General features: G+C 40.8%; 1 protein-coding gene across 5 annotated transcripts in view; it reads right to left on the bottom strand.

The window, feature by feature from the left end:
• Positions 1–17,542, bottom strand: part of IFT80 (intraflagellar transport 80) — a 123,433-nt gene that overhangs the window by 29,159 nt on the left and 76,732 nt on the right. For all 5 annotated transcript variants that reach the window (XM_066620195.1, XM_066620194.1, XM_066620193.1 and 2 more), the window contains 4 exons: positions 10,595–10,774; positions 7,368–7,486; positions 5,956–6,030; positions 4,292–4,455 (listed from right to left, as the gene is read on the bottom strand). In XM_066620195.1, coding sequence (XP_066476292.1) covers positions 4,292–4,455; positions 5,956–6,030; positions 7,368–7,486; positions 10,595–10,774 — 538 coding nt within the window. The remainder of the gene's footprint in view (positions 1–4,291; positions 4,456–5,955; positions 6,031–7,367; positions 7,487–10,594; positions 10,775–17,542) is intronic.

Genomic DNA, 17,542 nt, shown 5'->3' on the forward strand with positions numbered 1-17,542 from the left:
ACGCATCCTCGGCATCACCTGGCAGGACAAAGTTCCAAACAACACAGTCCTGGAACAAGCTGGAATTCCTAGCATGTATTCACTGCTGAAACAGAGACGCCTGCGTTGGCTCGGTCATGTTGTGAGAATGGGTGATGGCCGGATCCCAAAGGATCTCCTCTATGGAGAACTCGTGCAAGGAAAGCGCCCTACAGGTAGACCACAGCTGCGATACAAGGACATCTGCAAGAGGGATCTGAAGGCCTTAGGGATGGACCTCAATGAGTGGGAAACCCTGGCCTCTGAGCGGCCCGCTTGGAGGCAGGCTGTGCAGCATGGCCTTTCCCAGTTTGAAGAGACACTTGGCCAACAGTCTGAGGCTAAGAGGCAAAGAAGGAAGGCCCATAGCCAGGGAGACAGACCAGGGACAGACTGCACTTGCTCCCGGTGTGGAAGGGATTGTCACTCCCGGATTGGCCTTTTCAGCCACACTAGACGCTGTGCCAGAACCACCTTTCAGAGCGCGATACCATAGTCTTTCAAGACTGAAGGTTGCCAATACTAGATTATATTTTAAAATATGTTGTTAGCTGCTTTTGAGCCTGTTTGAGAATGAGGTGGGATATATATCTTTTAAAGTAAAAAAAAAAAATTAAGATCATACAACCCAAACAGCCCTAATGAGACTTTTCATTTTTCTGAAGGGCAGAACCCCATACACAGACTGCTTATGAAACTCCTTCCATGTTTCAGAAATAGTCTGCTTTGCGTGTGTGGGGATGATTGTTCAAGAAGCAGAAGGCATCACTGGAAACAGAGTTGGCTGCATGATTCTCTTGACCACAGCAAATGCTAACAATTGTTCTGGGAATTTTCATGTAAGGTTTTATCTGTTGTACCCTAGGATATCATACATGTTTTAATACAGGTGTATCAAACATAAGGCCAGGGGCCAGATGCGGCCCCTGGAAGCTTTTTATCTGGCCCTCGGGCTCTCAGCTGCTGAGTAGTGCTGTGGTGTTATTGCTGAAACAGCAGCCCACAAGAAAATTGGGTTTTCCCATATTTTGAAATACGATCAAGATTTGCGTATTTTTTCTTCTGCCATTTGCAATTAATAAGCTTCTATATGATAACAAAGTGCTGATTTCTGGCCATCAGCTGCTTAATGATGTTACTTTCTGCTTAATGACATCATTTACAGTCCTCAGCAGGCACCCTAAATGCTAACTTTGGCCCTCTGTATAAAACGAGTTTGACACCCCTGTTTTAATACATTAACTGTCCTAAGATTTCAAGCTTTGTGCGTGTGGAGGCAAGCAAGTAGTAATGCCATAACAAATTAAATAATAAATAATTGTCAGCAAAAACAAATAGAATAATAAAAGACTGATTAATTCCAAATATTTAAGGCTGTTTGAAATCACATGCCAAATCCAGCTGATGCTATATCATCTATATTCCATGTGGTATGCATGTTTAAATTTAAAAGGCTGTTCCCATTTACATTTTGGTATAGTGTCATGAGTTTCTTTTAGAAGGATGCAGGATATTGGTTTGCGGTCACTGGTTATATTGGCAGGAAAAACGATGTTATGAGAACAGGTGCTGTTCTGATGTTGTTGGTTGCATATGAAAAGGAAAAAGAAGGGTTACGTCCAGTGCTAGTTTGAGCCAGCTGTGTAAACACAGGAAAATAACTTGTGACTTGAGACAGTGTTGTGCTCTCTTTTTGATGTAAGGTTTCCCTTATCATAGTTGCTTGTTTTTACCAAAACCAAACATTTTACTTAATACCACAATGGTGTAGTTTTAAAAAGAACTCTGAGGAAGCTATACATCCCCCCACAATTTTCAAAAGGGGAGAGAAAATAATATCAGAAGCTAGCTGGAAAAGTGGATAAAAGTAGTGATAGGATAGCAAGGAAAAGGCAAAGGATATGACTTACTAAAGATCTGCGTAACATTCATGGTAGCAGATTCCCAGCAGATTATACAAATGTTGCACAATTTTTTTAAATACATAGTTTGTTTTATTTTAATAATGAAATTGAACCCATCTTCAATCTAGGTTTTTAGAAATTGCATGTAAACTTTTAGTTATAATTATACAGAAGTTGCAAGTAGAACACACACAGAATGGAACCAGTGGAGACAAGACCAAAGACATTCTGTTTTCCTGAGTACTGTACTGCATAGAAGTATGGTGTAGAAATAGCAGGAGAGAAAAGCTCTTATTTCAAAAAGCACTGTACTTCCTTCAACATTTGTGTGAGGTTAGGCTACAAAGTAGGGCTACAAATCAACTATCAAGGAACAGTTTGTGGGCTGACAGGTAAAGGTCTCTGAAAAAGAAGAAACAATCTAACATGCAAGAGATAAAATGTACTATACTTTTCCTTCCACAACTTAGAAAAGGAGCACCTCTCTAGAATATAATTTCAGGGGAATACAAAAATGCATTGAGATAACTTTTTGTCTTCTGGGATTTGAATTCAATTTCTTTCTGTGTGTTAGCAAAGAACAAAATTATTTTGCACTCTTTTGCAAAGAGATTACACATGCTGTAAGTGCATGGTTCCCCTGTGAAGTTACCAAGTTGTTGAAGAGCTATTCGATCACCAACCTGATAAACAACTTGAAACCAATGACAAGCATAAATCCAGAACTGGTTCAAACAGTCTATAGCCTAGGCCTACAAAACTGCTTCTTGGACATGGCAACTGACAATTTTTAAAAAAAAATATTACTTGTCACATTTTAGATTATGGTAGAGAAAAAGAATGAAAGAAAATAAACTATCACTAGCACAAAATAATAGAAATCAATACATTTTACACATGCTGTTAACAGAAGGAATATTGATCCCTGACCCTATTAATCAAGTTAGACCAGTGTGGCTTGAGGCATATTATTAGAAAACATGTGAAACAGTTACTCTAATTTGCCAGTGTAGACTTTACTGTGAGCCCTGTTCTGCATTATCAATCCTCAAAGAGGAATTTTTATAGTTAAAGACATTAAACTATATCTAGATACTTTATATTTTTACTTATATGAGTAGTATAGTTTCTCTGAAAGCAAAATAAACACAAAGCAACGAAGAAAAGGAAAATTGTTCTGACAGCTTAACTTAAAATATATAAAATGGAAGCAAATATAAATGAATAGTATCAAGACGATTTTATCATATGTTTTGATCCTGGTGGGAAGGTATAATGATAGGGGTCACATTTGTTGTTCATATGTCTGCCACATTCACATGTAAGTGTAGAGCAAGGTTTAATATTTTACATGAAGAGGGCTGCACAGGTGCTAGAAGCTGAGCTGTCCCCTGCTTCACTCTCCATGCTTCATGATCCAAAGGATACTTCTTTTAGTCCAGCTCCAATATCAGAAGTGGGCTAGACTGGGAAAAAATTACTGAAATGATGGAGGATATGGAAACAAGTCAGGAGAAGGAAAGGGTTCAGCTTGCTTAAACCATTTGCCTCTTTTGCTGTAAAATTATACCTGGATTTATACATAACTAGGAGAAATGTGAATAAAGCAAACTGAGTTTGACTCTGACTCTGCAGCCACCCACAGGAGTAAAAGAATGAACACAAATATCATATATCAAGATATGCAGGAAGGGGCCACATCATTGTACTCTAATGTCTAAAGAATTAGGAGTACATGGGTGACGACTTTGGGATTGCAGAGGCACCAGCCAGTTTTTGAACAGTGTGTTCTTTGCATAACATCTGGAGTGACTTTTTAAAACATGGGGAGTCTAAAAAACAGTTTGCAATGTGACCTAGAAGAGATACTTGTCTGGATGTTTGTGAGTATTTCTTCTATTTTCTGTCAGGAAATTCTCTAGCCATACTGAAAAAAAATCAACGTGTAATTTCACGGGCCAGGGATAAGGCACTTCAGCAAAATCCTTTTGGATTTTCACTGCAAAGCACATAAATAGATTTTTAGAGGAGAGGCCAATGATAGCAGTTGAGCACAAACGTTGCATGCAGAAATCAGGTACAATTGTACCTGGATACAATTCTTCAGTTAAAAGGATCTTAGGTAGAGAGCTAGGAAAGATTCCTGCTTGAGAACATGGTGCATGCAAAAATATTCAAGGCCCAGAATATTCAGGTAGAACTGGGTAAGTTGTTTGTCTGAAATCCTGAAAAGCCACTGTCAGTGTGGATAATACTGATGGACACTTCCAAGCATTACACTGCTATTTATTTTGTGTTATTTTCAACATGCATTTACTCAAAAGAATTTTATTCAAAAATAATTATAAATTTTTTAATGTATAACATACCTTTTTCATCAAATTTGTCTCTTACTGCTAAAGTATCATTACTCAAAGATACAGTTTGAGCATTTAGTACATCTGCATTCATTCCTACAAATTTTGGACAGGAAATCAAACGTCCTTCATAGGAATATATATAAATCCTGCCACCATCTACAAGAAGAAAATGCCTACAAAACACAAAGCCCCCGCCCCGAACATCCCTGATTAATAATCTTAATGTAATGCCATTAATAGTGATTGTCAAACACAATTCATTCTTGTTGTGTAAACTACCAGCACTATTTATAATGTATTTAATGAACTACTTAGATTTGTAAAAAAAAAATCATTACTGGAAATACACTGGCATTTCTAGTACAAATCATTGCTATTGTAGTGTTCAAATCTGCCAAAGTTTTGCTCCATAGGGTGTTAATATTATATTGATTAGATCAGTGACTCTCACACATTTAGCACTGGAACACACTTTTAAGAATGGGAATCTTTCAGGACCCACTGGAAGTGATGTCAGGACCAGAAATGACATTATCAAGCAGGAAAATTTTTAACAATCTTCAGCTGCAATCCTACCTACAGCTACCCAGGAGTAAGTCCCATTTACTATCATTGTTAAAAGAATATACAGGTTATCCACTAAGGTTCCGACTTGCACTGGCCCATATCATTTCTAGGATGTGCCCAAAATCACAGAAATCACAGGACTTTATTCCAGAAGGCAAGGAAGGGAAAGTGAAGGCCTGCAGTGCACTTCCTATTATTTTAGGAAGACTAATAGCAATATTAAGTCTGCATGATCATAAACAGAGATCATATGCATCCTTAACTGGATGTAAATTCTGTTAAATGCAGTGGACTTATTTCCAAGTAAGTAGACATAGACTGGATTGTACTATCAATTTCATCTTGTGAGGCAGGACCAATCACACAGATGGGCAGCCCAATCCTAACAGCAACTGTGCAAAAAAGGCATCTGCTGTATCCTGTGGGCACTAGGAAACTGCTGGAGGTAAGGAAAGGGGACGTTCCCCTGAGGAGGCCCCACAATGGGGCTTCTCAAGGCTGGTTGTTTTGCCTGCACAGACTTGGGAACCTCAATGACAGGCTTTTCAGCCCGACACACGGGACAGGATTCAGTGGAGGAGAACCCTACTGGTCCCACCAACCAGTCAGGCCAGTTACTCCCCCTGCCCTGCCCTCCTCCTATCCTACAATGCCTTCCCCCATCCTGAAAGCCTGCACCGCTGCCTGCCGCTATTATCTTGCTCTGGCAGCCGTGTGGCATCCTCCATCTGGCACTGGGCACAGCACAGACTGGTGCTGGTCTGGCACTGGTGCTCCCCCCTCCCACTGTGCCATAAATGTGCTTTACAGCATGTTTATGACAAGCGCTAAGGGAATAGGAGATTGGGCCCCAATTCACACAACTGAGATTGCCTAGTACCACATTCATAGAATATGCATACCATGTAACATTCAAACAGGGCAAGTAGTGCCCCATTAGGTCAACAATGAGACTTGCTTAGGAAATTGCTTCCCAATGAGCATTATTGGAACCAACAACTGACACACGTATTTCTTCAAAATATCTTCCTACTGACACATGTTACACATTTTAAGCAAATATTTTAATTTTATTTTCAAATACTGTATTGTAACAAGTAAATTACCTTTCCGCTTGTAATATTAAACTGACAGTCCCTTCTTTGAGGTCGAAAATTAATGGGGTATTCCAGTTTTTAATTCTAAAGAAAAAAAAGGAGAGGGTAATACATATTAAGACAAAATTAATAAAAGAGTCAATGAAGATACATCATTGAATTTTCTCAGATAACACATATAATAACAATTATATGATAAACTTTAAAAAAATACAAAAGGCAAGTAGGAACCGTAGATGCTCAAGTTCCAGTCAAGAAATTTATATCGTAAAATTTATTCTGAAAACCTTGGTCAACTTATCCACGGGATGGACGTCAGAGCAGGGACTTAGCTAAGTGAGGTGATCAGCCTTGCATCCTCGCCAGATGGTGTTGCACCCTCCCCACATGTTGCTCCACATCCTGGTCCACCACAGAGGTTACCTCCATGGCTGAGCAGGGCCAGAAGTGCCAGCTGATGGCCAACGGCACACAAGGCCTGCTGGGTGCCACCCTGTCAGTTCAGCAGGTGATGCAGAGGCATGCACCGAGGTCAAGTGGGCTCAGCTGCCACTGGCAGTGTGGGTGACACACATTCCTGCATGGATCTCAAGCAACCTGGCCCTACCAAAAGCAGCATGCTTGGTGAGGTGCCTAGGCAGGCGGGTGCAGGGAGCAGGCAGCAGCTTTAACTATGATAGTAGCAACAGTCTACCATCATCACCAAGCAGTGTCCATAGCGCAAGCTATGCCCAGCAGGTGTCAGGTTCTAGCTTGTCACTGAGTAAAGCAGACTTCTTCAACAGCTCAGACGTCATAAATCCCTAAGTTTTACACTCGGCTTATCCACGAGTCATAGCTAATTTTGTGATTTTTGGACTCAAAACTGGTGCTTGCCTTATCTAGGAGATTGACTAATAGACAATTATCTATGGTAATTACTTTTCAATTGATATAAAAAGATCCTGATTATCTAATAGGTAGTTATAACTGGATCAATGGATCACCCAGCTGATATTGAAAGAATGTGAACTGAGTGTTCCAGACACATTTTTACACACAAAGAGAGAGAGAGAGAGAGAGAGAGAGAGAGAGATGAAGTTTTCCTTGAAGCAGCTCCCCCAACTGCACCCTGAAAATGTTTAAAAATAGTCCAAGTTTTAAAAAGTACTTCAAGACTTTGGCACAAATGATGCTACAGTGGCATCAAAGTAAAGAAGCCTGTTAAGCAGTAACATATGGCTTCACTGTGAGTCTTACTAATGTTAAAACAAACATAGGGAGCCAATTCCATGTGCAATTACGAAAAGTTTATGACAGGTTTATGGGATATATCCATTAAATAATGGGTGCTTCCCAAATCATGTAGAAACTATTATGAATAAAACCAACATTTCTGCAATTTATCCAATTACTATATCTCATTAGTTCACATGGCTTACGAGAATATATAACACTGAAGAGATGTTGAAACTACTAAATGCCCATAGTTCAAAGAGGCCTTAATGACTCTGTCACGGAATTCCAGCAAATCCACTGCATCGTTAAGTACATTGCGAACCTAATGGAAACAAAAGCCATGGTTAAATAAAATTTAAATAATTTAAAAACCAAAACCAGAGAAAATATTAGGCTCAGTTTCAACAATTTGACGCAGAAAGAAGTTATTAAAAAACTAATGAACCATCTTGTGGACTGTATTTGGAGTTTTGCAAACAGAACTCTGCTTTGACAAAAGGGGTTTCCCCATCACCTCTGCTTCACTACAGCCTCATATCACCTCAAAACCCAGATGCAGCCATACTAACAGGGTGTGCACTGCATCCTGCAGGTGAGGTAGTGGGAGTCACAGAGGCCTTCTCAAGGGCTGCACTGCAGCTGCATCACAGCTGGCACATTGGATAGGACTGAGCCCTAAATGAAAACTGTAGGACTCATTCATTTTTATATTGCAGAACTAAAACACATCATAAGAAACAGGACATTAATTAAAATTGAAAAGTATAAGCTTTTTAAAGACTGAAAGGGTACAGAACTACTACATGCATCACTTCTGTGTGTCATGAACTTCAAAAGATATGTATTATTCACTAAAATAATTGATATTGACAATGGAAAAACTGATACCCACATTAGCCAAGATTTTATTTAGTAAGGAAAAATATAAATTATCACTGAAGGTATAATTTATTATTCATTAATATTGGGGCCTAATACTGTTGTGCAGATCAGAATTTGGTACTGGCTGATGGTGCAAGCCCTAGATTGCCAATAAGCACCAATTTGGCAGGGCAAAGGACAGCCTATATTTCTGAAGACTGCAGAGTGAAGGGGTGGCTAGGTTGTCCTGCCCTCTAGTTGCAAACTGATGTCTTGAGCCTAGCAATGCCTTCCGTGTGCTCTAGACCACAGACAAACAGACTTGAGAAATTCACCATATGGAGACCCTTCTCCCTGAGTTTGCAGCAAAATTTCTTACATCCCAGATGTCTAATTTTATATAAATATATTTCAAACAATCAGCCCAGAAAGTCAACTAGAACCTGAGTTTAATATTCTAGATAGTGGTTTGTGGAAAATTTTCATGGAAAACTGTCCAAAGAGGAAGGAAACGGAAGGGAGAATTCACAATTCATGCATGGAACTTTGCTAACTCTTCTATAAGCAGTAAATGGGGGCAGAGCCACTGAGGTCTAAGGGCCCAATCCTAAGCTGGGCCAGCGCCAGTGCTGAGCTCCAGAGCTGGGTGTTGCAAATGTGCCATAAGGCACAAGGAGGAACCAGGGTGGGAGGGGAGGCCCAACACAGAGTCTCTCAAGTCTGCAGTAAAATAGCTGGCACAGACCTGAGAGGCCCCATTGCAGGGTTTGAAGCTTTCCTTGGGGGAAGGGAACAAAAGTGGCTTAGATGGAGACATCGAGGAGATGTCCAGTGGCCTTGGTGATGCCACTAGATGCAGTGGTAGGTGTTTTGGCACCGCTACACCCAGTGGAGCCACTGGGCTGTTAGCTCTGTGGTTCTATTTACAGAACCATATATAAAATAAATGAGCTTACAGCTGTCATATGGGGGGGGGGGAAGTTGGAAAATGTCATACGGTTTTACAAACAAAAAGTGGGCTGAGACCTTTTGCTCTTTTTGGACAACCTCCAGTACAAGATTCTAAAATTACTCACTATTATTGTCATCAGGTCATTCACATACAGTACCAGAGAAACTTCAATTGTATACCTTTCCCACAAAACTGAACAAACTAAACACAACTAAAGCTTAAGGGATTACTAGACAGAGTCATCCATTACGATTCGATGTCTGGGAATGAATGCAAAAGTAAGATTTTTACCTGCCAACTTGTCTTCTATGTTCCTAGACATTGACTCATAATATCCCACCCAGTGGACAGATGGGCAATATAGAATTTCTGTTGTTGCAAGTTTTCCCAATTATATATTCAGCATCAAAGAAGACTTTACTACAGGCCAAAAGATATTTAGGTGCCTAATTATAGTTTTGGGAGCCTAACTTTGGGCACCCAGAACTGAAAAGGTTGGACTGAACTCTAATACTGAACATGTAATTGGGAAAACTTGTAACAACAGAAACTATATATTATCCTCTTGTCCTCCGGGTGGGATGTTATGAGTCAGTGTCTGGTCACAGAAGACAGAACATTTAACAGGTAAAAATACTCATTTATGCATTCTTTCAAGATATTCAGGCTAAATTTTTAATTCAGGCAAATATATTTTAAAATAAATTACATTTAGAATTATACTACACATTTGGGTTCTTGCTTCATCTTCAGTAATGAGACTTTTAAAGGAAATAAATCTATTGCCTGAAAATATTTAACTGGGTTTAATATACAAATTAAAGATCTGCTGTCAACAATTTGATCTTAGGCATATTGTTGGATAAGTTTTTTCATCAGTCACTGAATATGGGTATCTAGCAGTAAAGACAACTCACAGCATATATTTTACCTAGCTGGAAACAACAAATTTAAAACCAAGGCTGAAATATTCATCCAGAAGCACTATTATGCCTTTTTAGGTAACACTCAGCTACTTACTGACTTAGAGATCAAAGAAAACAGACATGTTTGCTATCCCTGCTCTTGGCAGACAATCTGCAGTACAGTAACAACTAACAACTGTAGCTGCTGCAGTGGTAAACCACAGCTGTGTTCACAGAGAGTTAAAACAAAAAAGCAGCAGAACAAACCCAGACTATCTGTGCATGGACTATTATGCCACTGCTTCTGCAGCTGTGCCTTTGTTGCCAACTGCTGTAATTTCTTGTTTAAACCAGGCTTTAACTTTGAATTTCCAGCCAATGCAGTAATTTAGAGTGTAATCTACAACCCATTTACTCCAGAGTAACCTTCCTAATAACAACATCACCACAGAGGTAACCCTCTGTTTATAAACATATTAGTCAACATGGTCATTTCACTGGAAACCTACTGAAACCTACTAAACCTAGTTGATCATTCAATATATTTCCTATGGGATGTTCAACCCTCCCTATAAACTCTCCCTGATGTCACTCATTCACTTCATTTCTAACATGAAAAGGGATTAAAATATGCCAGTTAATTTTGCATTCACCACAGTAGCGAGCCATGCATTTAAGAAAGATTCTGACATTCAGAAAGCTCAAAACATACCTCCATGGTTCTTCTTTTAGTTAATGTTATTCCAAAGTTTTTCCACACCCAGTGCTGTTCCACAACATGAGCAAAAATCACATGTCCATTTCCACAAGCCCCAGCTATCTGCGTGCCATCAATAGACCAAGCAATGTTAAATATACTGCCAGTGTTTGGTTTCTCTAAAGCATAGGACCACTGTAAAAAATATTTAAAAATGCAAACAAATTAATATTTTTGCTTAAAATAACATTCTTATACACATACTGAAATATTGCACCATCTCTCTCTCTAGATTACAGTCACTATACTGTTCAGCCACCAACACACTGAGGACACTAAACATATATTAAATACTTTTTTCTTTTAAATTTAAACAAAGCTGTGAAGTTATTTAACTGCACAATACTAAAGACCTTTGTTTGATGGGTTGGGGAATGCCTGTCCTTGTCATCAGATGAATTCAGAAAATGCAAAACAGAAGGTAAAAACTATCATATGCTTTCATATGGAACCCAAAGTTAGTCAATATTTATTTGAACTAGTTAAAGCCATTTAAGGAATGAATCTGTCACCACAAAAATTGTTTCTAAACAACAGACACTTTTTATTTTTGTCAGAGGACTCTCGCGAACATGTTTTACGTGCGGGTGGGGAGGCACAAAAAAGGGAAGAGTCCTCTTTGTGGTTCCCCTGCAGGTGTCTACTTCTAAGAGAATGCTGCCTAACAACTTAGGCAGAGACAATGCAAGAGTGCGTGCGCACATACACAGAGAGTACTGTACTGTGGGATCAAAGGATGCAGTCTTGACAAAACATCTCTGACCAGTGTGCAGGGGGAGGGAATGTTTTACCTTTGACAGTTCATTTTTTGTTCAAAGCCCCCCTGGAGTTCAGCCATGACAGTCTGGCAACAGTGAGGTGTGTTTATTGGTGAGCAGTTTACTGTGCCATGAATTTCCATATTCTGTGTTTTAGATTTTATACAAAACTCTTGCAAGTGACATTCTGGCAATACTGCATCATTGAAAGTCAGTAGATAGACTGTTGTTGTACTTGGACTAGGGAGATCCAAATCCAAATCCTTAGCAGTTAAGCTCATTGGGTGAGCTTGGACCAGCTTGGTGGGTGGTTCATTTGTTTGGGGAGGTAGTGTTCAACTTGCCCTGCATGAGATTACACTCTCACTGAAAGATGAGGGTCTGAGGGTGTTATTACAGCTGCCTTGTTTTTGGAGGCCCAAGCCAGGTGGCGCCTGTAGCACAAAGCTCTTTTCACCAGCTTCAACTAGTGCACAAGCTAGTGCACAAGCTCTTGTGCTTTCTATCAGAGATAACATGGACACAGTTATCCATGTTGTGGTAACATCCCATTTGGATGCAATGTGCTATATGTGGGGCTGCCTTTGAAGACTAGTGAGAAACTACAGTTGGTACAGAACACAGCACCCAGAGTACCAATTAGGTCTGCATACAGGAAACATCTCTCACTAGTTTAAACATAATTCCTCCAGCTTCTAGTCCCTTTGTGAGCACAATTCAAAATGCTGTTGTTAATCTATAGTAATTGGTATGAACAACACAGGCCTACCAAAAAACCACAGTTTTTTTAGTTGCCAAGGATGTTTGAATTAATTTAGGATATTTTTGGGGTGCTGAATCAAAAAATGGCACCAGTTTTGCCTGACTAGCTCTAGTTTCAGGGGTATAGCATAGCCACCTTATATGCCAATTCAAGCAGCTTCCTCATGAGAAAGCTATGGCATCAAGTTCCTCACAGGGAAGCTGCTTGAATCAGCACTACTCGGCAGCTGTCATAAGCAGAGGACTCTTCCATCAGACTCCTGCCAGCTGGGAGGGTGAGAAGGGGAAAATAAGCAGCAGCTACTTTCCTGGCTCAACAGCTTTTGGACATCAATTTTTTGGGGCAGGGGTATTTTTCTGCCTGTAGAGCAGGTCACCATCAAAAAGTACAACACTAAAGGGGGCTTCCCCATTTATGTCATCCCATCAGGGAGTTGTGAGGGCAAAGGCCCCTGATCTGTTCAAGATGGAAAATGGCTTCCTGTTTACTAGAGCCTCCCTATACAGAATAAGAAAATCAAATCATTCATGCCTCTGACATAAGCCTTTTTCAACCCATTATCCCACATAAGGCCTGTGTGGTGCATCTGGCTTGCAGAAGCTCTTTATCCAGTCCTCGGACTCTCCCAGCACCAACATCAGCTGCTAAGGTGTGCTGAAATGTCACTGCTGAAAGGGTGGCCCGTGTGATAATTATCTTGAGAATATGATCAACATGTATGTATTTTCTCTTCTGTATTTTGCAGCTAATAAGTTTCAAAATGAGAAAAAAGTGCTTATTTATGGTCTTGACCTGCTTAATGACATCACTTCCTGCTTAATTACTTCTGGCCCTCAGCAGGCATCGTGAATGTTATCCGGCCAGTTGAATAAAACAAGTTTGACACCCCTGCTTTATATATGTGGAAAATTTGTATCTTGCCTTTCCCATGCTGAAGCAAAGGCAACTTACAAAACTCCATAATAAATGTACAATGTATCACTACAATAAGTTAAAAAAAATCAAAACAAAGCATTAAAACATTAATTTTAACATTCAACACTAAAACATAAAAACATTAAATACAAAGCGAAACAAATTAAAACTGAACACACTTGGTTTGAGCCATGGATACACACACCCACACACCAATTTAGTCCAGGGAAGCAGTCAAGCACTATTGCAGAGGCAAACATCCACCCATCAACCAAATGCCAGACTAACCAGGTATGTTTTGAGTCCTCACTGAAAAGCCATGAGAAAGGGAGTAGTTCTTAATCCCCCTGGAAGGACCCAAATCATGAAAGGCTTTAAAGGTCAATACCAGTATCTTGAATTGGGACCAGAAATGAATGGGCAGCCAATGTAGCTGCTGAAGCAGTGGTCCAAAAGAGTCCAACAGTCTAGCTCCCATAACCACTCGGGCTGCCGCATTCTGCTTCAACTGCAGCTTCCGAACCATCCTTGAAGGCAGCCCCACATACAGCGCATTGCAGTAGTCCCGTCTTGAAGTCACTAAGGTATGGTGTTATGTGAAAATCCCCTTTTCCCTTCCAAGTTGTGATTTTGTATGTATTATGAACTAAAAACTCATGCAGGTCAAACCTCAGAATACAGGGCACCCTTCCCCCCAGTCCAAGGCCCTGGTAGAAGTCACAAGTTTGCAAAGTGGTGATTACATCCCCTCCTCCAGTCAAGGAATGTCTCCTGATTATGCAAACAAGCATGCACCTCCGGAGGAAAAGGTCTATTGTTCTTTTGTTGTAGCTTTAACACTCTTAAGCACCTTATGCAAATTGCCTCCCTCCCCCAGAAGGTCAGCCTGGCTGGTAAGCTGACTTCCTTCAGGTTCATCACATACTCCACGTGTACCATTATGTGTACTGAGCATGCGCACAGCTCTGGGATCCGGTCATTCTAGATCAGCTTCCAGGTCAAACACAACCCTTTTAAGAGAGAACTCAGAGCACATGGCTCTCTCTCTGGCTGCCCTCCCACGGGAGTGGTCCTTCCTAGGACTCTTTCCAATCCAACTGCTCCCCGGACAGGTAAATATATCTTGCGTCTAAACTCTCTCCCTTCCATCCTATCTATTCCTCCCTTCTTCCCCATCTTTAGTTAGCAAACTGGGTTTAGCAGATTAAGGAACCCCTAAATTACTTCCCTACACCCTATCCGTTTCTGATTCCTTTTCGGATGCACCCAAATACATAGCACATGCAGCCACCATAAGCTAGGTACACTAGACACAAGTACTAGAAATCTATACTTATCAATTCTCCATGTGTATTATGTTTACCTTTGTGTGTTTTTGCAATAAAAATATAATCCTTTGATTGAAAGTTACCTTTCTCCCAGTCTCCTCTTTAAGCTAAACAAGGGATTTCTTTGCTCTACGCTGTCTTGTTATCCAGCCTGAGATCCTAAAAGTTTCCAAAAGGCTAATATACTAATTCCCCTAAACAATGCAGCTTTTTTGGTAACAATGGACCCACCATGACCAGGTCTGATCAGCTCAAGTATTGTTGCAGTTGGCACACCAGTCGAAGCTGGGCAAACACACACCTAGGCCCTGCTGCCACCTTGTTCTCCAGAGAGAGTTGCAAGTTCAGGAGCTCCCCCAGACTACGCACCTGTTCTTGCAGGGGGAGTGCAACCCCGTTTAAGGTGGGTAGAAGACTCAATACTTCAGTTATCTGTTGGAATTCAACAACTGAAATGAGCAAAGGGTTACCATTAACCAATTTATGGAAAGGCTTATCTCCTGAACTGACATCTATAGTGACCATCACCCAGCAAGTCACTGTGAGATTGACCCATAGAGTCAGCCTCCAGCACATCAGTAACCACCTCAAGGATGGATAAAGTTCTTGAGAGTGGCAGGCTGAAATGTGTTCAGCTAATAATTGTTCCTGGACAAGTAACAGCCTCTGCTACAGAACACTGGAAACAAAACAGTGAATCCTGACATTTGACCATCAAGCAGAGTCAGATCTTCCATCTTGGATTGTCTCATTGAGTGCAATGCCTGCCAATTCTAGTGTGGCTGCTCCTTGGAGGAGAATATTTGATACTGAATTGTGTCCACAACTATCCCCAGGTGCTCTAGGGACTGATTTGGGTTAAAAAAAACAACAACATGTCCTTACAAGCAACAAGTATACCAATATTGTTTTTATGTGCCAGTAAGCCTTGGAGAACTCGTAGCTGCCACAAAGCTCCAGCTATTAAGGGCCCAATCCTACCCAACTTTCAGTGCCAGTGCAGCCACAATGCAGCCATGAGAAACGGGAACAAACCTTCCCTTACCTTGAGGAGGCCCCCAGGACTGTCCCCCTACCACAGAATGCAGCATATGCCCTATGAGCACAGCTGCACCAGTGCTGAAGAGTTGGATAGGCTTTAGTCCTGAGTGTCATGACTAAAGATCATAACATTTGGATCCTGAACCTTCTCTTCTGCAGAATCCTGTTTAGCCACCTAAGTCCAAAACTGCTCACATGTCCTGACTCTTTTTGGGTACTAAGATAATAATGCAATAAGCCCCCAATTTATTCTGATTCAGAGAAACACTCTATGATCTGTATTTCTAGTAGGCACTGAATGGTTTCCAACATCTGATGGTGTTTGGAGGCCACCTGTTGTGTGAGCTTATCTTCAGTGAGAGACTGCTGAGAAGGTGTGATCAAAAAGATGTGTGTTGTGGTAGCATAACACTGTTTCTATTTAACACGGCTTTGATAATTCAAAACTGTGAGTTTCCAGCAGGACAGTGAGTTATGTTGACTAGATTCAGTGTTTAGGAATACAGTATACCCCTTCCCTTAACAGCAGACAGGAGTCCAGCTTTAAAAAGAAAGTTTATCGCCTTCCTAAAAACAGGAGAACTTTCTAATTTGGTTTCCATTATTTGATCTTAACACAATGTTTTGGTATTATAGCTCCTCACTGGGCACAAGCACCTTTGACTTACATACAGCAATTACAATTTAACTGTTGAAGTGAGTTAGAAAACTATCATCCCAAAGAATGTATTTCAGACCTTTCATTTTTGATTGTTACAGAGGGTTTCCTGTTTCACCAAAGTTAGCAGTACTGGAGAGCTAGGATGGTGTAGTGGTTCTGGAGTTGGATTTGACCTGGAAGATCCAGGTTCAAATCCTCACTCAACCATGAAGCTACCTGCATGATCTTGGGCCAGTCACTATCTCTCAGACTCACTTACCTCACAAGTTTGTTGAGAAGGAAGGAACCAGGTATACCACCTTGAGCTCCTTGGAGGAAGAGCAGTATAAAAATGTGAATGAATGAATGAATAACCACCCTGGGAGCATGGATCTGAAAGATGCAAGTCTGCCCCTCACAGTACTGTCACCCAGAATAGATTGAGGACATGATTTTCTACACTAAAAATCACTCCTACTGCACTAGCCTGCACCTACAATGCAGTGACAGACCAGCCTGACAGAAGGTCTCTGACAACTGTGGTCCCTGACTCCAGTTTCTACACAGTTCCAGCAGAGCTAAAACTCAGCCACTCCAGCTAAATGCCAACCAGCAACTCTTTCTAAAGTTCAGCTTTACTGAACTGAAACTCTTATTCACCTGCTCTCTCACCCCCATGTCAGAACTTTGAATGCAATTATCTTACTGGCCACTCTCACAGTCTGTACGTTCTATTGCTGAGTAGAAGTCTATTGGTTTAAGTATTTCAGACAGGTAGGACATTGCCTATCACACCTATGAATTCAGAAGCAGGACAAAATTATCTCTGGTCAGCCATGCAAATTCTATTGTGCAACTATGCAGGACAGTCTCCCAGACTCAAACATTTGATGTTATTTTATACTATATATGAGAAATGGAGAGGTGCCTGCCCACTATGCCTGAGTCCAGGGGTCTGGTGTCATAAGAAGAACTATTCATTTCAGGAAGCCAGAGAAGTGGGATGATCCTGTGTTGGGCTTCTGGTCTTCCTCCCTTATAGCATGCCATCTAGGCAAGTCTGAAACTCTGCCTGTAGGGATAAAAGGAACAACTTTGATATTTCTTTTCCTCTTTCCTGGCTACAGCCAGAGAGTTTCATTTTTGTTCTTTGTCTCAATGAACATCATCTCCAAGTATTCTTCAAACAGCTTGGCGCAGTGAGCTGGCCAACCTAAGATCCTGAATCCACCTCTTATGTTTTTCAGTCACAGTTGTCAAGACCCTGGACTCCAACTGCACTGCTTAAAAAGAGAAATTGGTTGCTGACCATGGTATAGCCAAGGCATCTGCTACCTGGGGTAAAAGGTTTTATAGCCCCCCCCCACTATAAAACCACAGTTAGTAAATAAATAAATAAATTACAGCCCTGCTGGATCAGGCCATTGCCCCATCTAGTCCAGCTTCCTATATCTCACA

The sequence above is a fragment of the Tiliqua scincoides genome, chromosome 3 (assembly GCF_035046505.1).
Source record: "Tiliqua scincoides isolate rTilSci1 chromosome 3, rTilSci1.hap2, whole genome shotgun sequence".
Classification (NCBI taxonomy): Eukaryota; Metazoa; Chordata; class Lepidosauria; order Squamata; family Scincidae; genus Tiliqua; species Tiliqua scincoides.